Below are 23,028 nucleotides of genomic sequence, written 5' to 3'. Positions count from 1 at the left end.
GATAGCTGAATTGCTAACTACAATAACCAATGTAGAGAAGATCATAAATAACCTGACGGAGCTGAAAAACACAGCACAAGAACTTTGTGAAGCATACACAAGTATCAATAGCTGAATCGATTAAGCGGAAAAAAAGGATATCACAGATTGAAGATCAACTTAATGAAATAAAGTGTGAAGACAAGATTAGAGAAAAAAGAATGAAAAGAAATGAACAAAGCCTCCAAGAAATATGGGACTATGAGAAAAGATCAAACCTAAGTGTGATTGGTGTACCTGAAAGTGACAGAATGGAACCAAGTTGGAAAACACTCTTCAGGATATTATCCAGGAGAACTTCCCCAACCTAGCAAGGCAGGCCAACATTCAAATTCAGGAAATACAGAGAACACCACAAAGATACTCCTCGAGAAGAGCAACCCCAAGACACAAAACCGTCACATTCACCAAGGTTGAAATGAAGGAAAACAATGTTAAAGGCAGCTAGAGAGAAAGGTCGGATCACCCATGAAGGGGAGTCCATCAGACTAACAGCAGATCTCTTGCAGAAACCCTACAAGTCAGAAGAGGGTGGGGGCCAATATTGAACATTCTTAAAGAAAAGAATTTTCAACCCAGAATTTCATATTCAGCCAAATAAAGCTTCACAAGCAAAGGAGAAATAAAATTCTGTACAAACAATCAACTGCTATGAGATTTTGTCACCACCAGGCCTGCCTCACAGGAGCTCCTAAAGGAAGCACTAAACATGGAAAGGAAAAACCAGTACCAGCCACTGCAAAAACATACGAAATGGCAAACACCATTGACACTATGAAGAAACTGCATCAACTAATGGGCAAAATAACCAGCTGGCATCATAATGACAGGATCAAAGTCACACACAACAATATTAACCTTAAATGTAAATGGGCTAAATGCCCCCCATGAAAAGAGACAGACTGGCAAATTGGATAAAGAGTCAAGACCTGCTGGTGTGCTGTATTCAGGAGACCCATCTCACATGCAAAGACACGCATAGGCTCAAAATAAAGGATGGAAGAATATTTACCAAGCAAATGGAAACCAAAAAAAAAAAAGCAGGCATCGCAATCCTAGTCTCTGATAAAACAGACTTCAAACCAACAAAGACCAAACGGGATAAAGAAGGGTATTACATAATGGTAAACGGATCAATGCAACAAGAAAAGCTAACTATCCTAGATATATATGCACCCAATACAGGAGCACCCAGTTTCATAAAGCAACAGACTTACAAAGAGACTTAGACTCCCACACGACAATAGTGGGAGACTTTAACACCCCACTGTCAATATTAGACAGACCAATGACACAGAAAATTAACAAGGATATTCAGGTCTTGAACTTAGCTGTGGACCAAGCAGACCTAACAGATATCTACAGAACTCTCCACCCCAAGTCAACAGAATATACATTCTTCTCAGCACCATACCACACTTATTCTAAAACTGACCACATAATTGGCAGTAAATGCAAAAGAACAGCAAATGCAAAAGAACAGAAATCGTAACAAACAGTTTCTCAAACCACACTGCAATCAAACTAGAACTCAGGATTAAGAAACTCACTAAAAACAGCACAACTACATGGAAACTGAACAACCTGCTCTGGAATGTCCATTGGGTAAATAACGAAATAAAGGTAGAAATCAATACGTTCCTTGAAACTAATGAGAACAAAGACGCAACATACCAGAATCTCTGGGCCACAGCCAAACAGTGTTTAGAGGAAAATTTATAGCACTAAATGCCCCAGGAGAAAGCAGGAAAGATCTAAAATCGACACTCTAACATCACAATTAAAAGAACTAGAGAAGCAAGAGCAAACAAATTCAAAAGCTAGCGGAAGACAAGAAAGAACTAAGATCAGAGCAGAACTGAAGGAGACAGACACACGAAAAATGCTTCAAAAAACAATCAATGAGCCCAAGAGCTGGTTTTTTTCTGAAAAGATCAACAAGATAGACAGAGGACTAGCCAGACTAATACAGAAGAAAAGAGGAGAATTAAATAGACACAATAAAAAATGATAAAGGGGATATCACCACAGATCCCACAGAAATACAAACTACCACCAGAGAACACTATAAACAACTCTACACAAACTAGAAAATCTAGAAGAAATGGATAAATTCCTAGACACATCCACCCTCCCAAGACTAAACCAAGCAGTCAAATCCCTGAATAGACCAATAACAAGTTCTGAAACGGAGGCAGCAATTAATAGCCTACCAAAGAAAAAAAGCCCAGGACCAGATGGCTTCACAGCCAAATTCTACCAGAGGTACAATTCTACCAGAGGTACAAATTCTACTATAGGTACAGAGGAGCTGGTACCATTCCTTCTGAAACTATTCCCCACAACAGAAAAAGAGGGAGTCCTCCCTAACTCATTTTACGAGGCCAGCATGATCCTAACACCAAAACTTGTCAGAGACACAACAAGAAAAGAAAATTTCAGGTCAATACGCCTGATGAACATCAATGTGAAAATCCTCAATAAAATACTGTGAAACCGAATCCAGCAGCACATCAAAAAGCTTATCCACCACTATCAAGTTGGCTTCATCCCTGGGATGCAAGGCTGGTTCAACATACACAAATCAATAAACATCAGCCATCACATAAACAGAACCAATGACAAAAACCATATAATTATCTCAATAGATGCAGAAAAGGCCTTCAACAAAATTTAACACCCCTTCATGCTAAAAACTCTCAATAAACTAGGCATCAATGGAACGTATCTCAAAATAATAAGAGCTATTTATGACAAAAACACAGCCAATATCATACTGAATGGACAAAAGCTCGAAGCATTCCCATTGAAAACCAGCACAAGACAAGGATACCCTCTCTCACCACTCCTGTTCAAGACAGTATTGGAAGTTCTGGCCAGGACAATCAGGCAAGAGAAAGAAATAAAGGGTATTCAAATAGGAAGAGAGAAAGTCAAATTATCTCTGTTTGCAAATGACATGATTGTATATTTAGAAAACCCCATCATCTCAGCCCAAAATCTCCTTAAGCTGATAAGCAACTTCAGCAAAGTCTCAGGTTACAAAATCAATGTGCAAAAATCACAAGCATTCCTAGACACCAGTAATAGACAAACAGAGAGCCAAATCATGAGTAAACGCACATTCACAATTGCTACAAAGAGAATAAAATACCTAGGAATACAACTTACAAGGGATGTGAAGGACCTCTTTAAGGAGAACTACAAACTAATGCTCAAGAAAATAAGAGAAGATACAAATAAGTGGAAAAACATTCCATGCTCAAGGATAGGAAGAATCAATGTTGTGAAAATGGCCATACTATCCAAAGTAATTTATAGATTCAATGCTGTGCCCATCAACCTACCACTGACTTTCTTCACAGAATTAGAAAAAACTACTTTAAATTTCATATGGAAGTAAAAAGAGCCCATATAGCCAAGACAATCCTAAACAAAAAGATGAAAGCTGGAGGCATCACGCTACCTGACTTCAAATCATATTACAAAGTTACAGTAACCAAAACAGCATGTTACTGGTACCAAAACAGATATATAGACCAACGGAACAGAACAGAAGCCTCAGAAGTAACGCCATACATCTACATCCATCTGATCTTTGAAAACTCTGACAAAAACAAGCAATAGGGAAAGGATTCCCTATTTAATAAATGGTGCTAGGAAAACTGGCTAGTCATATGCAGAAAGCTGAAACTGGATCTCTTCCTTACACCTTATACAAAAATTAATTCAAGATGGATTAAAGACTTAAATGTAAGACCTAAAAACCATAAAAACCCTAGAAGAAAACCTAGGCAATACCATCCAGGACATAGGCATGGGCAAGGACTTCATGACTAAAACACCAAAAGCAATGGCAACAAAAGCCAAAATTGACAAATGGGATCTAATTAAATTAAAGGGCTTCTATACAGGAAAAGAAACTACCATCAGCATGAACTGAGGCAACCTACAGAATGGGAGAAAATTTTTGCAATCTCTCCATCTGACAAAGGGCTAATATCCAGAATCTACAAAGAACTTAAACAAACTTACAAGAAAAAAAAAACAACCCCATCAAAAAGTAGGTGAAGGATATGAGCAGACACTTCTCAAAAGAAGACATTTATGCAGTCAACAAACATGAAAAAAAGCTCACCATCACTGGTCATTAGAGAAATGCATATCAAACTACAAGGAGATACCATCTCACGCCAATTAGAATGGCAATCATTAAAAAGTCAGGAAACAACAGATGTTGGAGAGGATGTGGAGAAATAGGAATGCTTTTACACCATTGGTGGGAGTGTAAATTAGTTCAACCATTGTGGAAGACAGTGAGGTGATTCCTCACGGATCTAAACCAGAAATACCATTTGACCCAGTAATCTCATTACTGAGTACATACCCAAAAGATGATAAATCATTCTACTGTAAAGACACATGCACACGTATGTTGACTGCAGCACTGTTCAAAATAGCAAAGACTTGGTACCAACCCAAAAGGCCATCGATGATAGACTGGATAAAGAAAATGTGGCACGTATACACCATGGAATACTATGCAACCATATAAAACGATGAGTTCATGTCCTTTACAGGGACATGGATAAAGCCAGAAACCATCATTCTCAGGAAAATAACACAAGAACAGAAAACCAAACACCGCATGTTCTCACACATGGACACAGGGAGGGGAACATCACACACCAGGGACTATCAGGGGGTTGGGGGCTAGGGGAGGGATAGCATTAGGAGAAATACTTAATGTAGATGACAGATTGATGGGTGCAGCAAACCACCATGGTACATGTATACCTATGTAACAAACCTGCACATTCTGCACATGTATACAAGTACTTAAAGTATAAAAAATAAAAAATGAAAAAAAAGTGGTATATAACTGCTGGGACATACACATGTGCTATTGTTGTTTGGTTTTAAAAAAGTGTACTTTAATATTTCTTTTATCTCCAAAAGCTGTTATCAATTTATCAGTTTATCTTAAAATGGATACAATCTTTAGAGGAGAAAAGATATATAAACATAAAAAACATGGAAGACTAAAATGCATCTCCAGTGACAAAACTGCTCAAAGTTGGAATTTAACTCAATCACTTCAATCAGGAAATACACAGACAAGCAACATATATTTTTCCCCTCCATTGTAAGGTCCACACCCTGGAACTTATTATTAAAATAAAACACTAATTTAGAAATGTTATTAGGTTGGTGCAAAGGTAATTGTGTTTTTTGCCATTTTTTTAATGTCCAAAAACCGCAATTACTTTTGCACCAAACTATACAATCAAAAATCCTAAAGTAATCATATGAACTCTTTTTTTGTTTTTTTCTTGAGACAGGTTCTTGCTTTGTCTCACAGGCTGGAGTGCAGTGGCATGACCATGGTTCACTGAAGCCTTGGCCTCCTAGGCTCAAGCGATCCTCCCACCTCAGCCACTTGAGTATATGGGACTATAGGTGTGCACCAACATGCCCAGCTAGTATTTTTTATTTTTTGTAGAGACAGGGTCTCGCTATGTTACCAGGGTTAGTCTTGAACTCCTAGGCCCAAGCAATCCACCCGCCTCAGCCTCCCAAAGCGCTGGGATTACAGGCATGAGCCACCATGCTTGGCCCAAACTTCCTATAATTGTCAATTTTTACTTATTTTGTATTAATTCCTTAATCTTTTCTAAAATGTTGGTCTTTTTAGGGGGATGAAGAATAGTGAGAAAGTCCTTATTCTTTTTACATTTTCATTTTGAAATAATTTCAAACTTATAAAAAGTGATAAAATACAGAGCGGTATAAATAATACCAGCTTCCCCCACTGCTGCTCCTGCTCCTATTGCTACTATTACTAAGAGCAAACATTTATTCAGAGGTTTATTATTTTCCAGGCACTGTAATAAACAGAATATTGCATGATTCACATAATGTTCTAATGAAATTTAAATCTTAATTTCTTGAGTAAACTGAAGTACCAAAGGTTCAGTAACATGCTCAAGGTCACAGCTAGTAAATAGCAGAGCAGGAATTTCAACCAAAAGACTGCCTGATTTCAAAGCTTGTGTTCTTACCCACTAAGCTATCCTACCTAATTTAAGCACTTATTTACTGTCTTACCTTATGATTTTATTCCAAGTATAGGTCTTAAATCCTATTTTAAATTATTTAAAATATTTTATATAATAAAGATTTTACTCAAGAGGCAAAAATACTTTCAGAACATATCCTATTTAATATTTTTATCATTATTCCAAGTAAATGACATTTTCTCTCAGAACGAAACATTTCCTTCTAAAGAATACAAAAAGCTTGTGACTTGTCTCAGGCAAACTTTTCTTAATGTACCATTTTAAAATTTTTTTTTCTTCCTTTCAAGCATCTGTTGAATTATAATCAACATGTCAAGACAGGAGTTTATATGTAGATATTCCTATCAATAGTGATAAACATGCTGAGGAGAACTTAATAAAATTTTCTAGTTTTAAAACACACATACAAATCTAAATTTATTTTCTTTTATTACAAACAAAGTAAGAAAACAGACCTAAAAAGAAACCCAGTGCAGTGGTCTGCTTACTTACCTTGCGAGCAAAATCCCCTTTTCCTTTACTATAGGCTTTGTTCTCAAGGAAATCATACACATAGTGAGCTAAAGCTGGGGATGCCTTCATCATTTCAGGAGCTAACAGTAACTAACAGGAAAAAAAAAAAAGAGAGATTATCTTAAACTGACAGGATGCTAGAAATTAACTATTGTTTATAACTTTAGCTCATAAATTTTAAGAATGTATAGTAAAAAATATCAATTTATATTTTTAAAAACCCAATTATACAGTTAAGATAAAGTCACCAATAATTTTATGACAATTAACAGTTAGGTATACATATTCTTCACATCAGCTATTTTGACTTTAAGTGTACTAATATGAAAGTTGTCCGAATATATTTACTATTTTATTTTCAGATCTTATAGCTTATACTAAGAAGATCCACATTAGAAAAGTGTTACGTTATTTGCATAGTAATTCTAGAGTTAACATTAAATAATCTGGGCAAGGTAGCTCATGCCTGTAATGCCAGCACTTTTGGAGACTGAGGTGGGAAAATTGCTCGAGCCAGGAATACAAGACCAGCCTGGGCAACAAAGTAAGACCCCATCTCTACCAAAAAATTAAAAAAATTAGCCAGGCACAGTGGCATGCACCTGTAGTCCTAGCTACTTAGCAGGCTGAGGCGGGAGGATCCCTTGAGCCCAGGAGTTCAAAGTTGCAGTGAGCTATTATGGCACCACTGCATTCCAGCCTAGGTGACACAGCAAGACCCTGTCTCAAAACAAACAAAACATTAAATAAAAATGGTATGAAATAAAGTACATAAAATAATCCAAACAAAAACATTCAAGTGTTATACGGAAGCCCCAAACAAAATATTGCTTTCACAACTGGAATGTAACAACATTCTAGCTTGGTCCCTTCAATGGAACAAGTTTTGACATACTGAGTTCATTAGCTAAGAAGTACACAATACAGCAACATCTAAAAGATACATTTATGATAAAAGATTTGGAAAAAGGTAATTTTTCTTAAGAATCTTGTAAATAAATGATACAGACATTTAGCACTTTAAACAAAAAATTCAAACGTTTGAGCCAGGAGAAGACAGGCATGTGCATTTATCTAAACACAAACAAGCAAAATTCCTAACACGGAGTGTCTAAAAACTTCTAAGTTAATCAATACACGCAGAAATAATGTTTACAAATTACTAAGCAGACTGCATGTCACATTTGACATGCTGCACAAAAGTGGTGGCTATCCTGCGATTACAGTAAAAACACTCTGTGTGCTATATTAAATGAAAAACGTTCTATACCTGTGTGCTATATTAAATGAAAATCTGTAGATTATAGTAAGCATGAGCTTACCTGCAAATATGCATTTAGATCCTTTTTTCTCTTTTCTAAAAAATCTCTATCCATATTATTAAAAGTCTTTTTTCCAGGAAGCTTCAATATGCTTGATAGACTTTCAAACTGTAAGACAAAATACATTCAATAGCACTTTTTATAAAGACAAAAGGTTTCCCCAAGTGATGATTTCTCTACATATTAAAAACATCTTCAGGCCAGGTGCGGTGGCTCATGCCTGTAATCCCAGCACTTTGGGAAGCTGAGGCAGGCGGATCACCTGAGGTCGGGAGTTTGAGACCAGCCTGACCAACACGGAGAAACCCCGTCTCTATTAAAAATACAAAATTAGCTGGGCGTGGTGCACACGCCTGTAATCCCAGTTACTTGGGAGGCTCAGGGAGGAGAATAGCTTGAACCCAGAAGGTAGAGGTTACGATGAGATGAAAGTGCGCCATTGCACTCCAGTCTGGGCAACAAGAGCGAAACTCCATCTCAAACAACAATAACAAAACCATCTTCAACAGATAATTTTGCAATATATTACGTGAAAATCAGAAAATAAAAAAATTGTCCAAATATACTCAAAACACGTTCTAATATTATTTATTTAAAAAGTATCTTAAATCAAGAATGACAAATTTGCATAAATGATGAAGATGGATTTTGACCATGTGGGATTTCATTTCATATTCTCCCTAACGTTGAGATTGTTCAAAATTTTTATAATAAAAGGTTTTAAAAAATATTTTCCTTAATAAGTCTTTGACCTGTGAATAAAGTACTAACAAATAAAATGACAATTTTCAAAATACAGATAGTAGCTATATTATAACCCTGTGTATATACAATTATAATAAATATTGATACCTTTGTCCCATCAACCACATTAAACATAAACTCAGAGATTACACTAACCAAAAAAAATTAGTAACAGTCAGCATATACTTTATCTTTGTAAAATCACAAACACAAAGTAAATGTGTATACTATAAGTCTAGCACTTATGGACTTAACATTTGGATGCACCTTCAAAGGTCCATCATCGTAATCTGTAATGCCTTGCTAAAACATAGATTTTTTTTAACCATACTAGCTGCTAAAATAGTTTAACAGCAAAGTCATTTAACTAGTGACTGTACCTGACCAACAGCCTAGTACTGAAATTCAAACAGGCCTCACCACTTTTCCCATGTGATACATATCCTAAAGTGAAACAAACTTTTTAAAACAATTATTTGTTCAAAAGAAGAACATTTCTGTAAAGAAAACTAATTCTTGGTGCAGAGATTAAAGAGAAATGAAAAGGATTAGGATAATTTCCATCGCCAAACTGGAAGATTCTGAGACATTATTAAAAGAAGGACAAATCTGACAGCTGCTTAGAGCTAAAATGTGAACAAGTTCATTATATGTTACACATGAAAGGCAAAAGTAGTTTTTTACTCCAGTATTGGGAGGAAAACCAAAAATGGGTACAGGTAATTTATAGAGAAAACATCATACTATAGCAATATTCTCAAATGTGGTGATTCACAGAAGTATTAGAAATGGGATCCTCACTGAGTATCACATGTCAAAAAAAATTTTTTGGAAGCAAATTTACTTTTTCAAGGTGTCCTAAAAGATATTTCCTGCAATATGACCTATCCACATTAAACTACTGATTCAATTTTGGAAAATACATATTTTTTCTGGCATTACCAAGTCTTCTGTGCTTGTACTGTATTTCCTCAAATTCATGTTGAAGCCCTAACTTTCAGTGCCTCAGATTGTGACTGAATTCAGAGATAAAGCCCTTAAAGAGATGATTAAGTTTAAATGAGCCCCTTAGGGTGGGCCCCAACACAACCAACCGGACTGGTATCCTATCAGAAAAGGAAATTTGGACCCACTAGGAGACAACAGGAATGCATCACAGAGGGAAATGGCCACATAGGGACATGGCAAGAACCCTGCCATCTACAAGCCAAGAAGCAAGGCCTCACGACAAACCAAACTTGTCAATACCTTGATCTTTGATTTCTAGTTTCTGGAACTGTCAGAAAATAAATTTCTGTTATTTGGGCCACCCAGTTGGCGGTATTTTATTAGGGCAGCCCTACCAAACTAATATACCAAGGCAATATGACAGTATCCATTAAAACAACAATTTATTTCAGAAACTTTAAAATATTTTAAACCTTACTAATAAAAAGAAAAAAAAAAAAACTACAAAAACAGTTGTTTTCTTAAAGCCTAAATTACCAAAACAAACTCCGTTGTAAGTTGTCTGTCTGGAACAGAAACATAAATCACTAACACTTTTCTCAAACTATAAAAGCAAGGGAGAAAATGTGAAAATTTACACTCTGTATTAACTCATCATAAACTTGCTATTTAAAATATTATTTTAAAGTACGAACAAAACAATTGCCCATTCCCTGAAAAGTAATGTAATTCCCTCTGCCAAAAATTCATGAAAATATTTTTAAAGGCATTTAAAAGAAATTAGAAATTCAGCAAAAAACAACTAAAATAAATTATAACAGAGGATGTCAATGTTTACAAATAATTCAAATACTACACATAAATCGTAGACATTCTAAAATCAAAGATCTTACTTTTCTACATTAAACACACCAAGTTTAGATACCCAATACACTCCTGGAAAATTTAAAGAACAGACTTAAAATTTTGTATTAAAGCAATTCAAAATTTGTTTAATAAGGTGCATATTTTTACTCAGTTATCTTAATGAATACTTAATATTATCATTTAAATCATTAGTAGTTTATCTGTACCCATATAGATTTCACCAAATAAAACAGAAATGCACAGTAACTACTACACTATAAGCTCTTAGAGGCAAGGACTTGGTCTGTCTTGTTCCCTTATATGTTGCTAACACCAAGAAAAGTACCAGACACATAGGAAAAGCTTAATAAATATTTGTTACATCAATGAATGAGCAGCTCAGGCCGTTTCCAAAATCATGACATTTAACATTTTAATTAGTTTCTTTTAATTCTTATAAGTCTCCATAAAACAACAAATAAGAATATTAAAATCTTTAAAGAAAATAAATGATAGCTCATACATTTAGCTTGGATTTTCATTTATTTATTTATTTATTTACGGAACAGGGTCTCACTCTGTCATTTATTTATTTATGGAACAGGGTCTCACTCTGTCACCCAGGCTGGAGTGCTGTGGTAGGATCTCAGCTCACTGCAATCTCCACCTCCCAGGCTCAAGTGATCCTCCCACCTCAGCCTCCTGAGTAGCTGGGACTACAGGCAGGCACCACCACGCCCAGCTAATTTTTTGTATTTTTTGTAGACAGAAGGTTTCGCCATGTTGCCCAGGCTGGTCTCAAACTCCTGACCTCAAGCAATCTGCCCACCTCAGCCTCCCAAAGTGCTGGAATTATAGGTGTGAGGCATCAAGCTTGGTCTTGGAAAAAATGTTGTATCACGAAATGATATAAACAAAATGAAACTTGTTTTAAAACAATTTTACTTTAAGTGCTCTATGTAGTTACCATTTGTTCATGTTAACAGGCTGTACTGTGACCAACTGCTGAATTACAAGTCATTACATTTTTCTTCCATTATTTTATAAGGGATTTGTTTTTAAAATATAGATAAGGCTGAGCTAAAAGGCAAACACCCTAAGTCTTATTTACAGATACTTAATATTTTACTAAAACCTAATTTTCATTTAAAAGAAGAGTTTTTAATCTCTTAAGTTCTGTGAACAATCTAAACACTTAGATATATCACTACTGTGACTTTATAAGAAACACACGCACACACACCCCCACACCCACACACACAAACACAAAAAAGGAAACACCAAGTCAAAACACGTCCATTTCACTTGCATGAGCTGTTTGAAAAAGAAATTGTGCTGTATCAATGTCATATAATTTCTGGTGCTGAATTGAAAAGGGAAATTTCTGTATGAACTGTCCTCTTAAAAGTTTTCTTAAAAGGTATGTTCTTCATTTACATTTGTCAATATGTAAACATAATGCCTACAGTTCTAGTCTAGTTCTACATTTAAATCAGGGAATGATTATTCCTCTTAACTAGAAAGAAAATTACAACTATTTACACAATAAAAATTTCATATTAAACAATACTCTCATTAATTTGCAAGTAAATTCATTTGCAAATAAATAAAACTCTTACCAATTCAAACTACTTTTTAAATTATCATGTTTGGTTAAAGTGTAAGGATGGGAATAAAAAGATATATGAGCTATATGCTTTTAAAACAATATCAAACAGGTAATATTTTAAAAAGGTAAAGCAATTATTTCTTCAATGTGGGGCAGAAAGTTATTTCATCTCTGCAAACAAGTCAAGCTAAACATGAAGAAAGGTTATATTTGACTCCAGAACAGAAGAATAGGTACGTCTAAAGGTATTAATTTAATTTTCTTATTAATATAATTCAAAACAGTCCTTTTAATACAGGCTTCAGAAGTCAACATTAACCTGTTTTTCATCACTTTTAAGCTATTAATCTCTACCCACAAGATATTTTAATAAGATTATCATGGTGCCAACTATATATTTTCCACTATATTAAGTTGAAAAAGATATTTTCTGATTTCTAAAGTAGTGCAATGTCATTTCAAAGCTTTAGCTCACCCAATCAGATGTCACTTTTAACTATTATTGGTTTAATACCAGTTGTATACCTAAAAGCCCTGAATGAGTCAAAGACTTTTTAAGAATTAAAATAAATTTCATAGATCATTTATTCCAATTCATCAAAATTTTTTTTAAGTTGAGAAAATAAAATATTTAATTAAAAAATAGGACAGGGAAATAATTTCTTTAGATTTGTTATCTTTAAGAGTCCTTTTAAATTATTTCTATAAAACAAGAATTAAAAATAAAATTAAAAGAATTAAAAGTAAGAATTAAAAATATTATTTGGTTAATATTAAATTTATTTTAGGTTGTGATTCAAAATAATTTGAGTAATGAATCAAGGATTCATTTCACTGTTACACTGCTGGATGAAACTGCCATTTAAAATAACTTCTAGGTTTAAACTATGCCTTCAAAAACAAAAGCACAAAATGTCCTATAGCAATCCCCATTCCTACTTCAAAGTAAGCCCAAAAAACTTCGAAAAGCACAATACACACAAACAAATTTTAAAATCAGAAACATGTATTCACTTTAATTTTCCAAGGTATACCCTTGATAGTTTGTCACTAGTCCGTAATGGTTAGGACTGATGAAGCATTCAACATCTGATTTATTTGTTAAATGCTCAGATTAATTCTAAGATTTATGGTGATTATACCAAAAATTCTTACCTTATTTTTTAAACGTATCAATATCTGAGCATCCTCAGATTTATAATCAAAATCAAATCAAGAAACAACATAAAGTACACAAGTTTTTAAAAATTCATTACCTGTTCAGTGATTCTCATGTGGAAGTCATGGAAGTCACTATAACGACGATAGGTTTTCCACATCTCCTCACTGTTCAGGTTGCGCCGGTGTACAGTGATGGCATATAATGCATATGTCTTGCCATGATCATTACAAACGCCTGCCACAGCATATGGGTCATAGTCAGCATATACTAGTCATTTAAAACAAAATGAAGAGGAACGAAAGACACAAAAAAGGAGGAAGATGAAGAAAACAAAAAAGATAATATGAAATGAAGAAGAATCTGAAATGATAGACTGAGACAGAAGGATGTCACCAAAGGATAGATTCCCATCCTCCATACTCACATCCATAAGGTATTACATATAATGGCTAAAATACAAAATAAACTAAGTTTAGTACGACACTATCAATCACAAAGTGGTACCCATTACAATTCTCTCTCTTCCAAAGAGCTTTCTGTTACTACATCACTACATCATTATATTACTACATCTAATGTTACCTCAGAGAGTAAAATTAGAATTTCTTAAATTTAATATAGAAAAAATAAACAAAATAATGTTTTGTCCTAGCCTTCACTCTTCAGTTGTGTTATAATTAAAATCTTTTCAACTAAACAGCAACAGCCACGGGGTAACATTTATCTTCTGGTAATTTTCTTTTTCTTTGATATGTTCAATAGTTCACAAGTGCAGTTTATTCTGGGGATTTTTTTTTTCAAAGCATTTTCGCATTAATTTGCCACATATCAAGTCAGGTAATCTCTAAAATCAAAGCCTGTTCCCATTTTGTGCTACTCTTAACTAAGGAGATGCACTTTAAATCATTTTCTCTAACTTGTCTTTCTGATGTTCCATTTCTTTATCTTTCTGCACTCTACAATTAGGTCTCCAAAAGTTAATACTGAGTCTCTTCTCATCTGTATCTGGCCTATTTCTTAATCTATCCTGTGACCTTTATTTCAATCACTGTATTTTTTTATCTGTAGAGTTCTATTTGGTTCTTTTTCATATTGTTTATTCTTGTCTTAGGATTTCTCTCTAGGAATATTTTTAACATACTTATGGCCAAATCTATTAAGACTGCCATCTCCAAGTTCACAGGATGCAAATTATCTGCTGGTTCTGTTGGCTTTCTCTTATTGTGGTTCATATTTCTTTCTGTTGCTATTAATTGCTTTCTGTAAGCTCATTTCCAGCTGGTTTTATTTCTCCCTGGGTGTTCTGAGTGCCCTTGGCTAGGGAAGCATTCACATTGAACAGTGTCAAGTGTCATCACTCTAACTGCTGGTTTCAGTGGTTCAGAAATAATTTTAATACTAACTCTCTGGCTTGAGATCTTGCAGTACATAATCACTTGAGGACAGCTAAATCCGGACATACTCATGATGGGATGCAAGCTGGGCTTTCGGTATTTTGTGGGTGACAGATACCATTTCCAATCATAATCTTGACATTTCTTGTTCTTTCTACTGATGGCAGGCTAAGTTTTCCTAGTTCCTCTTTGACATTGAGCTGCCCTTTGTGACTCTAGGCTTTATGTGAAGTACTTTGTTCCAGCTTCCCATGGCCTTGGCCCATCCTGCCTCCTCTAAATGTGAGGGAATGAAAATGCTATCAAAATCAAGATCCAGTCTTTATGCTACTATGAACCCCTTGCTTTAACACCCCTTCAATTCCCTGAATTTATTTTTCTTCATGGTATATGGCACCTGTAGTTTTTCCCCTTCAGCTATTCTTGTAATAATGTTTTCAGCCTTTCTATACGTGGAAGGCATGATTTCCCATAGCAGTTCAGACTACCACACTAACCAGAAGTCTAAAACTGATCTTGTAATAATGTATTACGTTGATTTGTAAGTGTGAATAAAAATGGTCAAGGTCTGGGGCTAATATTTTGCTACTTTGTATAGAACTGGGCAGAAGAAGTTCAGTATAGCTTTTTGGTAAATTAATAACATATAAGTTAGAACTCTATATTGGCAAGAGTAGTTGGACAGAAGCTCTTCCCGAACTTTCATAAAAATTTTTCTAAGATTTGCACTTTCTTTTCAAAATTGTCTTTGATTCCCTTTCCATCTATTATCACTGTTTCTGATTTGACAAAATATATGACTAGAAGTAGACTTTGGACATCTTGCTCTATAAGTAGCACTATCATTCACTGTTCACCTCGTCCACTTGTCTGTCTCTCAGAGACTTATGCAAATCAAACAGCACAACACATTTTAATCACGTTAGAGAACCACCATTTCTCAATGGAGTTAGCGTGGCAACAAGGGAATGGTTTTATCAGGTGTGTCCAAGATAGGTTTGGGAAAGGAAAATAGAAAGCAGAGGCCAATTAGGCAGCTAACCATAACCAATTAAAAATTAACAAGAGCAAGAATAGCAAGAAACAAAAAAGGAGAAGAGCTATAAGAAAGAATAATCAGAATTTGTCAAAAATCGATAGGCTTGGAAGATCACCCAGGGTGCACACACGGTAGGAAAAATAATAAGGTAATTATAAAAAAAAAATGCAGAAGACATCAAGGTAATGTGACTTAAAGACAATGGGGTTACACATATTGGTTTTGTGAAGACGGTGATTTAGCTAGAACGGTTTGTTTTTGTTAGACCAATGTTACTCACAGCAGGTGATCTGCAAACTATTTGCTACTAATTTTTATTATGTAAAAAAAAGGCACCAGAATGTAAATCAACTTCATTACTAATCATATTGTTTAATTTAGCCAATACTTTTTAAAGCAAGATTTCTCGATGAATGAAGGAAGCAATACACATACTAGATCACCATTCTTGTGTGTGTACTGCTTCCTTTCAGTAGCACTGGACTAGTCTATAAGCTCCTACTTTCTGAAATAAAGATGCTAAAAGATCTAGAATCAAAGAGACTCTGAAGTCCAGTTAGTAAAATAAGTATTTAATGAACCAACAATCAAATATGTCTATCATGCATAATTACCAATGTAATTAATTAGCTCCATAACAACTCTATGAGTTATGTATTATTATTATTACTATCCCATCTTACAGATAAGGAAATTAAGGTACAAGGAAGTTAAGGAACTCACTCAGGTTCACCAGCAGCTTTTTTTTTTTTTTTTTTTTTTTTTTTTAAACTAGATCTTAATTTTGGATGGCTCACCCAACTATTAACGGCAGAGCTGGGGTTTGAGCCCAAGCAATTCAGTAAAAAGGTTATACTCTTAACCACTATACTATGCTGCTTCTTCAGTATTTACACGATTCTCAAGAAGAAATAATATATATATATTTTTTTGAGATGGAATCTCGCTTTGTTGCCAGGCTAAAGTGCAGTGGTGTGATCTCGGCTCACTGAAACCTCCGCCTCCTGGGTACAAGCGATTCTCCTGCCTCAGCCTCCCGAGTAGCTGGGACTACAGGCACGCATCACCATGCCCAGCTAATTTTTGTATTTTTAGGAGAGGCAGGGTTTCACCATGTTGGCCAGGAGGGTCTCGATATCTTGACCTCGTGATCCGCCTGCCTCAGCCTTCCAAAAGTTTTGGGATTACAGGCGTGAGCCACCAAGCCCAGCCTGAAATAATTTCTTAAAAATATACCTAGCACAGTGCTTCCATACATTTTAAGAAGCTAATAAATACTTGTTTTCTTCCAGAAATCTGGCAGGCAACAAATGTAAATTGAGACTTCAGTTCCAGTGAGAAGAAAATGGAAACGAAGACCTATTTTTAAAAGATACAAGTTAATGTCTTCTATACTATACTATACTATACTATACTATAAAATCTCTTCAGTGTCTAAAATGTAACCATGAAATTGAATTGAGGTATATACCTCAGTATGTAATATGACAAACACACTTCTATATTCTAAGAACAGTGAGAGGTCAGATAAGAAAACTATCATTATTTAATACTCATTAGTGTTATCTAATAACTCAATGGCAATGATGAAAACTGGTTATTTTTCCTGGGTTTACTAACAATTCTACATGTACGCTGAATGATCACAAAGCTTTAGAGGTTTCTCACCTCATTCAAGCACTTCTTGAAGTTCTGCAAGTTTCTATACCGGAGGCTTCATTTAACCCAGTTACCTAGCCTGACTTTGCATGTATGAAAACCAATCCTGAACTAAGATCTCTCCAGAAAAGATTTAATGAGAATTATACAGACAATTATCAACTAGACTCAAGCACAAAGAGGAAAAGAATGGTTTCAGAGTTTATTAGAAATAGTAAAACACTTAGAACATAAGCATTTTCAAATGTTGATAGTCACAATCTTAGAGAGATCAAATACATAAGCAAATAAATACAATAGAATTTAATGAAGGACATGCTGCAGAAAAAAAGTAACAGAAATATGACTAGAGAACAAAAAAAGGTTAGTAAAAATTAAGTGTGGAAAATTATTTAGGGATACAATAATACATAGTTTTAATGCAGTAATTATACTTCAAACTCTCTTACCAGTGTCTGAAATGTAGGCATGAAGTTGTACTGAGTCATCAGAAGACACATTTGAAAGGTCATCTAAAGACTGAGAAAAAAAACCGGAAACAAATTTTTAAAATTTTGTAGGAAAAAAAGTATCAAAGAATTCTACATCATATATGCATTACAATTACTCATTTTCATGCATGTAAACTATATATTATTTGTATACCCTCCATCCCCTCCACACACAATAATCTTTTCCATTTAGGCTAACAGAAAAAAAGCAAAGATTAAGAAACAATAAAACAAAATAATTCAGTAATAAACTTATTAGATTAGTTCTCCCTTAATTGCTTGTCCATCTACTGTAACTTGCTACTTTTCAATTATGGTCCTTATATGGCAAGAAAATCTAGATAAAAATAAGTAGACATATTCTTACATTAACATTTATGTTGAAATATACTAGAACCAGCTCTGTATTTTTAGCTTAATACTTTTGTTAATATAGAAATAATTGTTATACTTAATTTAGATTCCTTATCTATAAAATGAGAATACTACCTAAGTCAGAGAATTATGTGAAGATTAAATAAGACATGTAAGACATTTAAAAAACTGCCTAATATAACAAACGTTAGCTATTATTCTGATTATTTATTAAATGAGGTAAATCCATAGACTATGATAGATTTTAAATGATCAGTTTTCAAAAACAATTCCACAAACATAAATGCCTATTGATTGACTCAAAACGAATCTTTTATAACTACGACCTTTGGGTCTAAACTTTAAAAATATTTTTGTCACATATACATATATCCACACATACATAAAAAGGAATATAATCATATAATTAAAGCAGACTGCAGAGTTAACATAGCAGCCTGAAACTGCTCTGCCTAGAAAAGACTGCTTCCAAGGTTGTTCCCTGGACGGAATCTGGGAACTTAAATTTAGGGAAGATTCCCAGCATTCTCCAACCAGTAAGAGTGGTTTACCATACCTAAACTATCTATATAAGAAATGTTTATGCTGAACACCTGCTTTCCTTCTAGGAGTCTAGAATTTTGGTATGTGCTATGTAATCTGCCTCCAATAAAAAACCTGTACATTTAGTCTCCAATGAGTTTTCCTGATGGCAACATTTCACACGTGTTGTCTTGCTGATTTTGCTTTATAACCTTTCACGGTAAGAAATTCTAGCCATGAGTAAGACTATGGTGTGTCCTGTGAGTTTTCTTAGCAAATCACTGAGCCTGGAAGTGGTCTTGAGGGCACCTAACATATATAATCTAGACATATTTCATGTATTTACATTATTCACACATTTCACATATTCATAAAATTCAGATATATTTCACTCTTTAAAAATAATAGGATGTGAATGAGCTTTTGAGTCCTAATGTAATATTATTATTACTAAAACAGTCATCTAAATGACTTAAATGCAACCATCCATATGACACAGTCACTTAAATTAAGGCAACTGCATTCTAAGAAGAAGGCCAAAAATGTATCTACTAAAAACTGATTGTTAAGAGAAGTAAAATGTGATAATTCTATGCAGATAATCCACAAGACTTCCCTGGTCAACTCAAATGGCAAAGACATCAAATTAAATTAGATCTAGTCCATGCTCTACTATCAATACCTTAAGAGACTTTAACCATATCAACTACTTTCTTGGATTTCAGTTTTCCCAACGGTAAAATGGGGCTAATACCTACTCTACATCACTGTCAGGACACACTGTGAATGAAAATGCTTTGGGAAAAAAAAAAAAAAAAAAAAGGATGCATTTATTTTTATGTGCTCAAGAAATCATTTTGATAGAAATAGCACAACCTTTACTTCAATATTTTTATGTGAAAGATAGAAGACTCAGAGGAAATGGAATATTCTACCAAATTTATATTTTCTACTATAACTTCTTCTAATTATAAGCCAGCACAGGTAACATAAAATAATCTATTTTTTTTAAAAAAAGCATTATTAATAATGGTAACCTTCCCTTGTAAACATTTAAAAAGGTAAATATACTTATCTCTTTAAACATGTTAGCATCTCATACTATGCAATCCAAAAGTTGTTAAAAAGGCTTTGTGGAGAAATGTCTTTTTATCTCTTTTAAAATATGCAATTAGTAAATATTGTTTTCATTACATATGATGAAAACTTTGGAAAAATATTAGTTACAGTTATAATGCATGTAAATATCCAATGGACTACAAAGTTACAATTGGTAAAGTAATATTGACAAAACTACACTTGATTTAGAAATGTAGCAAAAGAGAATTGTGATTTCAAAACAAGTACATTAATGCTATATTGAAATAAGCACAATTTGCAGAGTACTCCTTAAGTTATGATTCTTAAACTCCTTGTAAGAAAGCGTTTTTTAACACTAAGACAAAAATTGAAAATTCAAATTTACGATGATAGTCATCAAACACAACGAAAATGGCACTAAATGCTTGTAACTTACCTACCAAGCTACCAATGGCAAAATGAGTACAATACCAAACACATTAAATATCTCCTTTGTTTAGTATACTGGAATAAACTATTGTGATCTAGTTTATAATCTTAAGCTATTTTTAAAACGCAGATATTCACTAAAATTTGTCTACATGGTCCAACTACTTAACAGTATGAATCAAATAGATTTATGGGAATAATAAAATACTCCAAGTCACTGACTTCAAGAATGACCTTCTTTTTATCCAGAGACTATTCTGGTTTATACTACCATGTGACAAAGGAGACTTATCTTATTTGGAAAAGCATTTATTCCAGACATGGAATAAAGAAAAAAAAAATGTTAGTAGTGTTTAAATATTTACACAAGCACTACAAATATGAATACTAAAAACTTTCAAACCAAGGAAGGGTTTCATCACATTTGGAAACTTTTCTATATAATGAACATTATTTTTAACACTTCCTTCAAGTTCTAGGAGCAATTCGTTTTTGTTTAAAGCTCTGGACTACAACAAGTAAATGGTAATAATACCAAATGATTTAGGAAGTATTTTAAAAGTTACAAAGTATCTGACAATTCCACAACAGATCTGCTTTAGTGTTTTACTAAAGGTTATAATACAGTAATAGAACATTTACTCAATAAGGTTATTTTAGAAGTAAACATAAGACAACTAACCTCTAAAACATTTAGCTATTACGAAAGGTCTAAAAGAAAAAGTAATGCAGGTAGGAGGAAAAACAAAACAAACAATACCTTACCTGTTTTTCCCCTCCCCAACCCAGCCAAACTGGACTGAAACCTTCATAGAACACTAATATTTCCTCCTAACAGCATCTTAGGAAATAAGTTATTCAATGGCAAGGTTGGATATATAAGAGAGCTAAAATGTTCATTATTTTACACTGTACCTTGAATATATAAAATGCCAATGACAGTTGAGATTCTAAAAACATGTCATTCTAACTTCTAATCATTAAGGATGTAGTTGCTGTAAAACTGTCTAAACTTAACAAAAAATTTTTTTTGTTTACAACGACCTGAATTTGTTTTGGTGTAGACTATAAGAAATATCTATTTGGTTTTGGTTATCCTCACCAGTTTTATATTTCTTTCTAAATACAAGAGGAGAAAAAAACTGATTCCAATATAAACATTTATGTGTCACAAACTTACTGCCTATCATAGCAATTTAGTAATCATAATTTAAACATGCTAAATATTGGAATTAAAAATAATGAAATCAATTTTTTACAAAATGCACAAAAGCAATTATGCAGGTTTAACCTAAACCAATTTTTTAAATAAAGATAAAATATAATTTTTAAGTTCTAATTCATATATGCCTTATATGTGAACTTAGCATTTCTTTAAAAGCATAATAATTTTTACAACACTAAATTATGATTTGGGGCCTTCTTTATATATCATTTATTTACATATGTTAAGGCTCAGCCTTTTACATTATTTTCAAGTCACTTTAATAAAGTACCCATAATAGTACTTACCAAATTTATGCTTCCTGTAGGAGACCCATTAAAAGATTCTGCAGGGGGGAAATTCAACTTAGTATACAGCAAAAAACTTTAAAACGGTTGCTTTATCTAAGGTTCAAACACCAAGAATGAAAGTCACATAAGCCAAGATATAATATAATAGTAAAAAAATAAAATAAAAAAATAAAATTGTGGAATACTCCCAAAAACTTGATCCCTTAAAGTTCTATGGTTTTCTAAGCCAGGCATTTAAGTGACAATATGGTATGTACCTGATAGCTGGCCAAAAATCAAAAAGGCATTAGTGTTCAGGAGAGTAATTATTAAATGTTTTTATTCTCATAGTATCAAATAAGTTGCCTAATACAATATAAGCATGAGGAAAACACTGCAGAATGAGGCCCATTAGGAAACATCAGCACTATTCTGTAACTTCTGTCTCACTGGATTAAGAAAGATTACAAATAAAATCAGTCTGTAGTGTGAGGGAGAAACAGACTTATTTTTAATAGGTCTATTAAGTCCTCTTATTCTTGGTGGTAGATTTTCTTGAAAATACTGGAAGTCCAGATTTTTAAATCAATATATAACTAATAGACAAAAAGACACTTAAAACTGCTTATGCAATTCCATTTAACTTTTTTAAAAAGCAACAGGGAAAAATTAATGTTAGAGAGTAAGTCAATTTTAGATTACTAGTAAACATTAATATCAAGCAATAATCTTTTCCCTTATGGTTTTATTATAAATCTAAGAAAATTAAGTTACCAATTAAGGTGTTTCTTTATTAAACACATAAACAAATCTATGGTAAAGCAATATTCATACACAGTTTAATATATGGTTTCTAGCACTTAAGAGGTTATTTATGAATTTGGTTCTCTAAATGGGTCTTCAAAAAAGCAAGACTATAATTTCTACAAGGAGGCAGCTGATACTGCCTTCCAAATTTACTCTAAATGCTCAAGAACATTTCTTGGTTCTTCAGCCCTTTGGGTCATTAAAAAAATGGGAATTTCACCTAGGATTATCCCTTGGTGATACTTAAAATGAGTAAAATAGTTCTCTATCCTCCTTATTCAATTATATGCCTCCTACCTCTTCTGTAGTCTGCCCACCTCTTAAATCTTCCCACCAAAGACAAGTCAAGTTAAAGGAGAATTTGGGATCAAAATAGGGCATAGTTTACTTTCTTGATCAACAATAAGAAGATCCAGAAATACAGTATAAAATCAATCTTGGTCGACATTTAATCAAGAATTGGATGACTACCTAC

The 23,028-nt window shown here is 33.6% G+C and overlaps 1 protein-coding gene across 19 annotated transcripts in view; it reads right to left on the bottom strand.

Annotated features, from left to right (window-relative positions):
- The window catches only part of SNX13 (sorting nexin 13), a 177,517-nt gene that overhangs the window by 45,734 nt on the left and 108,755 nt on the right, over nucleotides 1-23,028 (bottom strand). For 10 of the 19 annotated variants that reach the window (XM_077998037.1, XM_077998038.1, XM_077998044.1 and 7 more), the window contains 5 exons: nucleotides 21,765-21,802; nucleotides 17,805-17,874; nucleotides 13,358-13,497; nucleotides 7,955-8,062; nucleotides 6,612-6,722 (listed from right to left, as the gene is read on the bottom strand). In XM_077998037.1, the coding sequence (XP_077854163.1) occupies nucleotides 6,612-6,722; nucleotides 7,955-8,062; nucleotides 13,358-13,497; nucleotides 17,805-17,874; nucleotides 21,765-21,802 (467 nt within the window). Of the gene's footprint in view, nucleotides 1-6,611; nucleotides 6,723-7,954; nucleotides 8,063-13,357; nucleotides 13,531-17,804; nucleotides 17,875-21,764; nucleotides 21,803-23,028 lie in introns of all 19 variants that reach the window. The other 9 variants (XM_077998040.1, XM_077998035.1, XM_077998045.1 and 6 more) reach the window with 1 other exon arrangement.

Source organism: Macaca mulatta, chromosome 3 (assembly GCF_049350105.2).
Source record: "Macaca mulatta isolate MMU2019108-1 chromosome 3, T2T-MMU8v2.0, whole genome shotgun sequence".
Taxonomy (NCBI): domain Eukaryota; kingdom Metazoa; phylum Chordata; class Mammalia; order Primates; family Cercopithecidae; genus Macaca; species Macaca mulatta.
The sequence above is the reverse complement of the archived record's forward strand: the minus strand, read 5'-3'. Positions and strand labels throughout refer to the sequence as shown.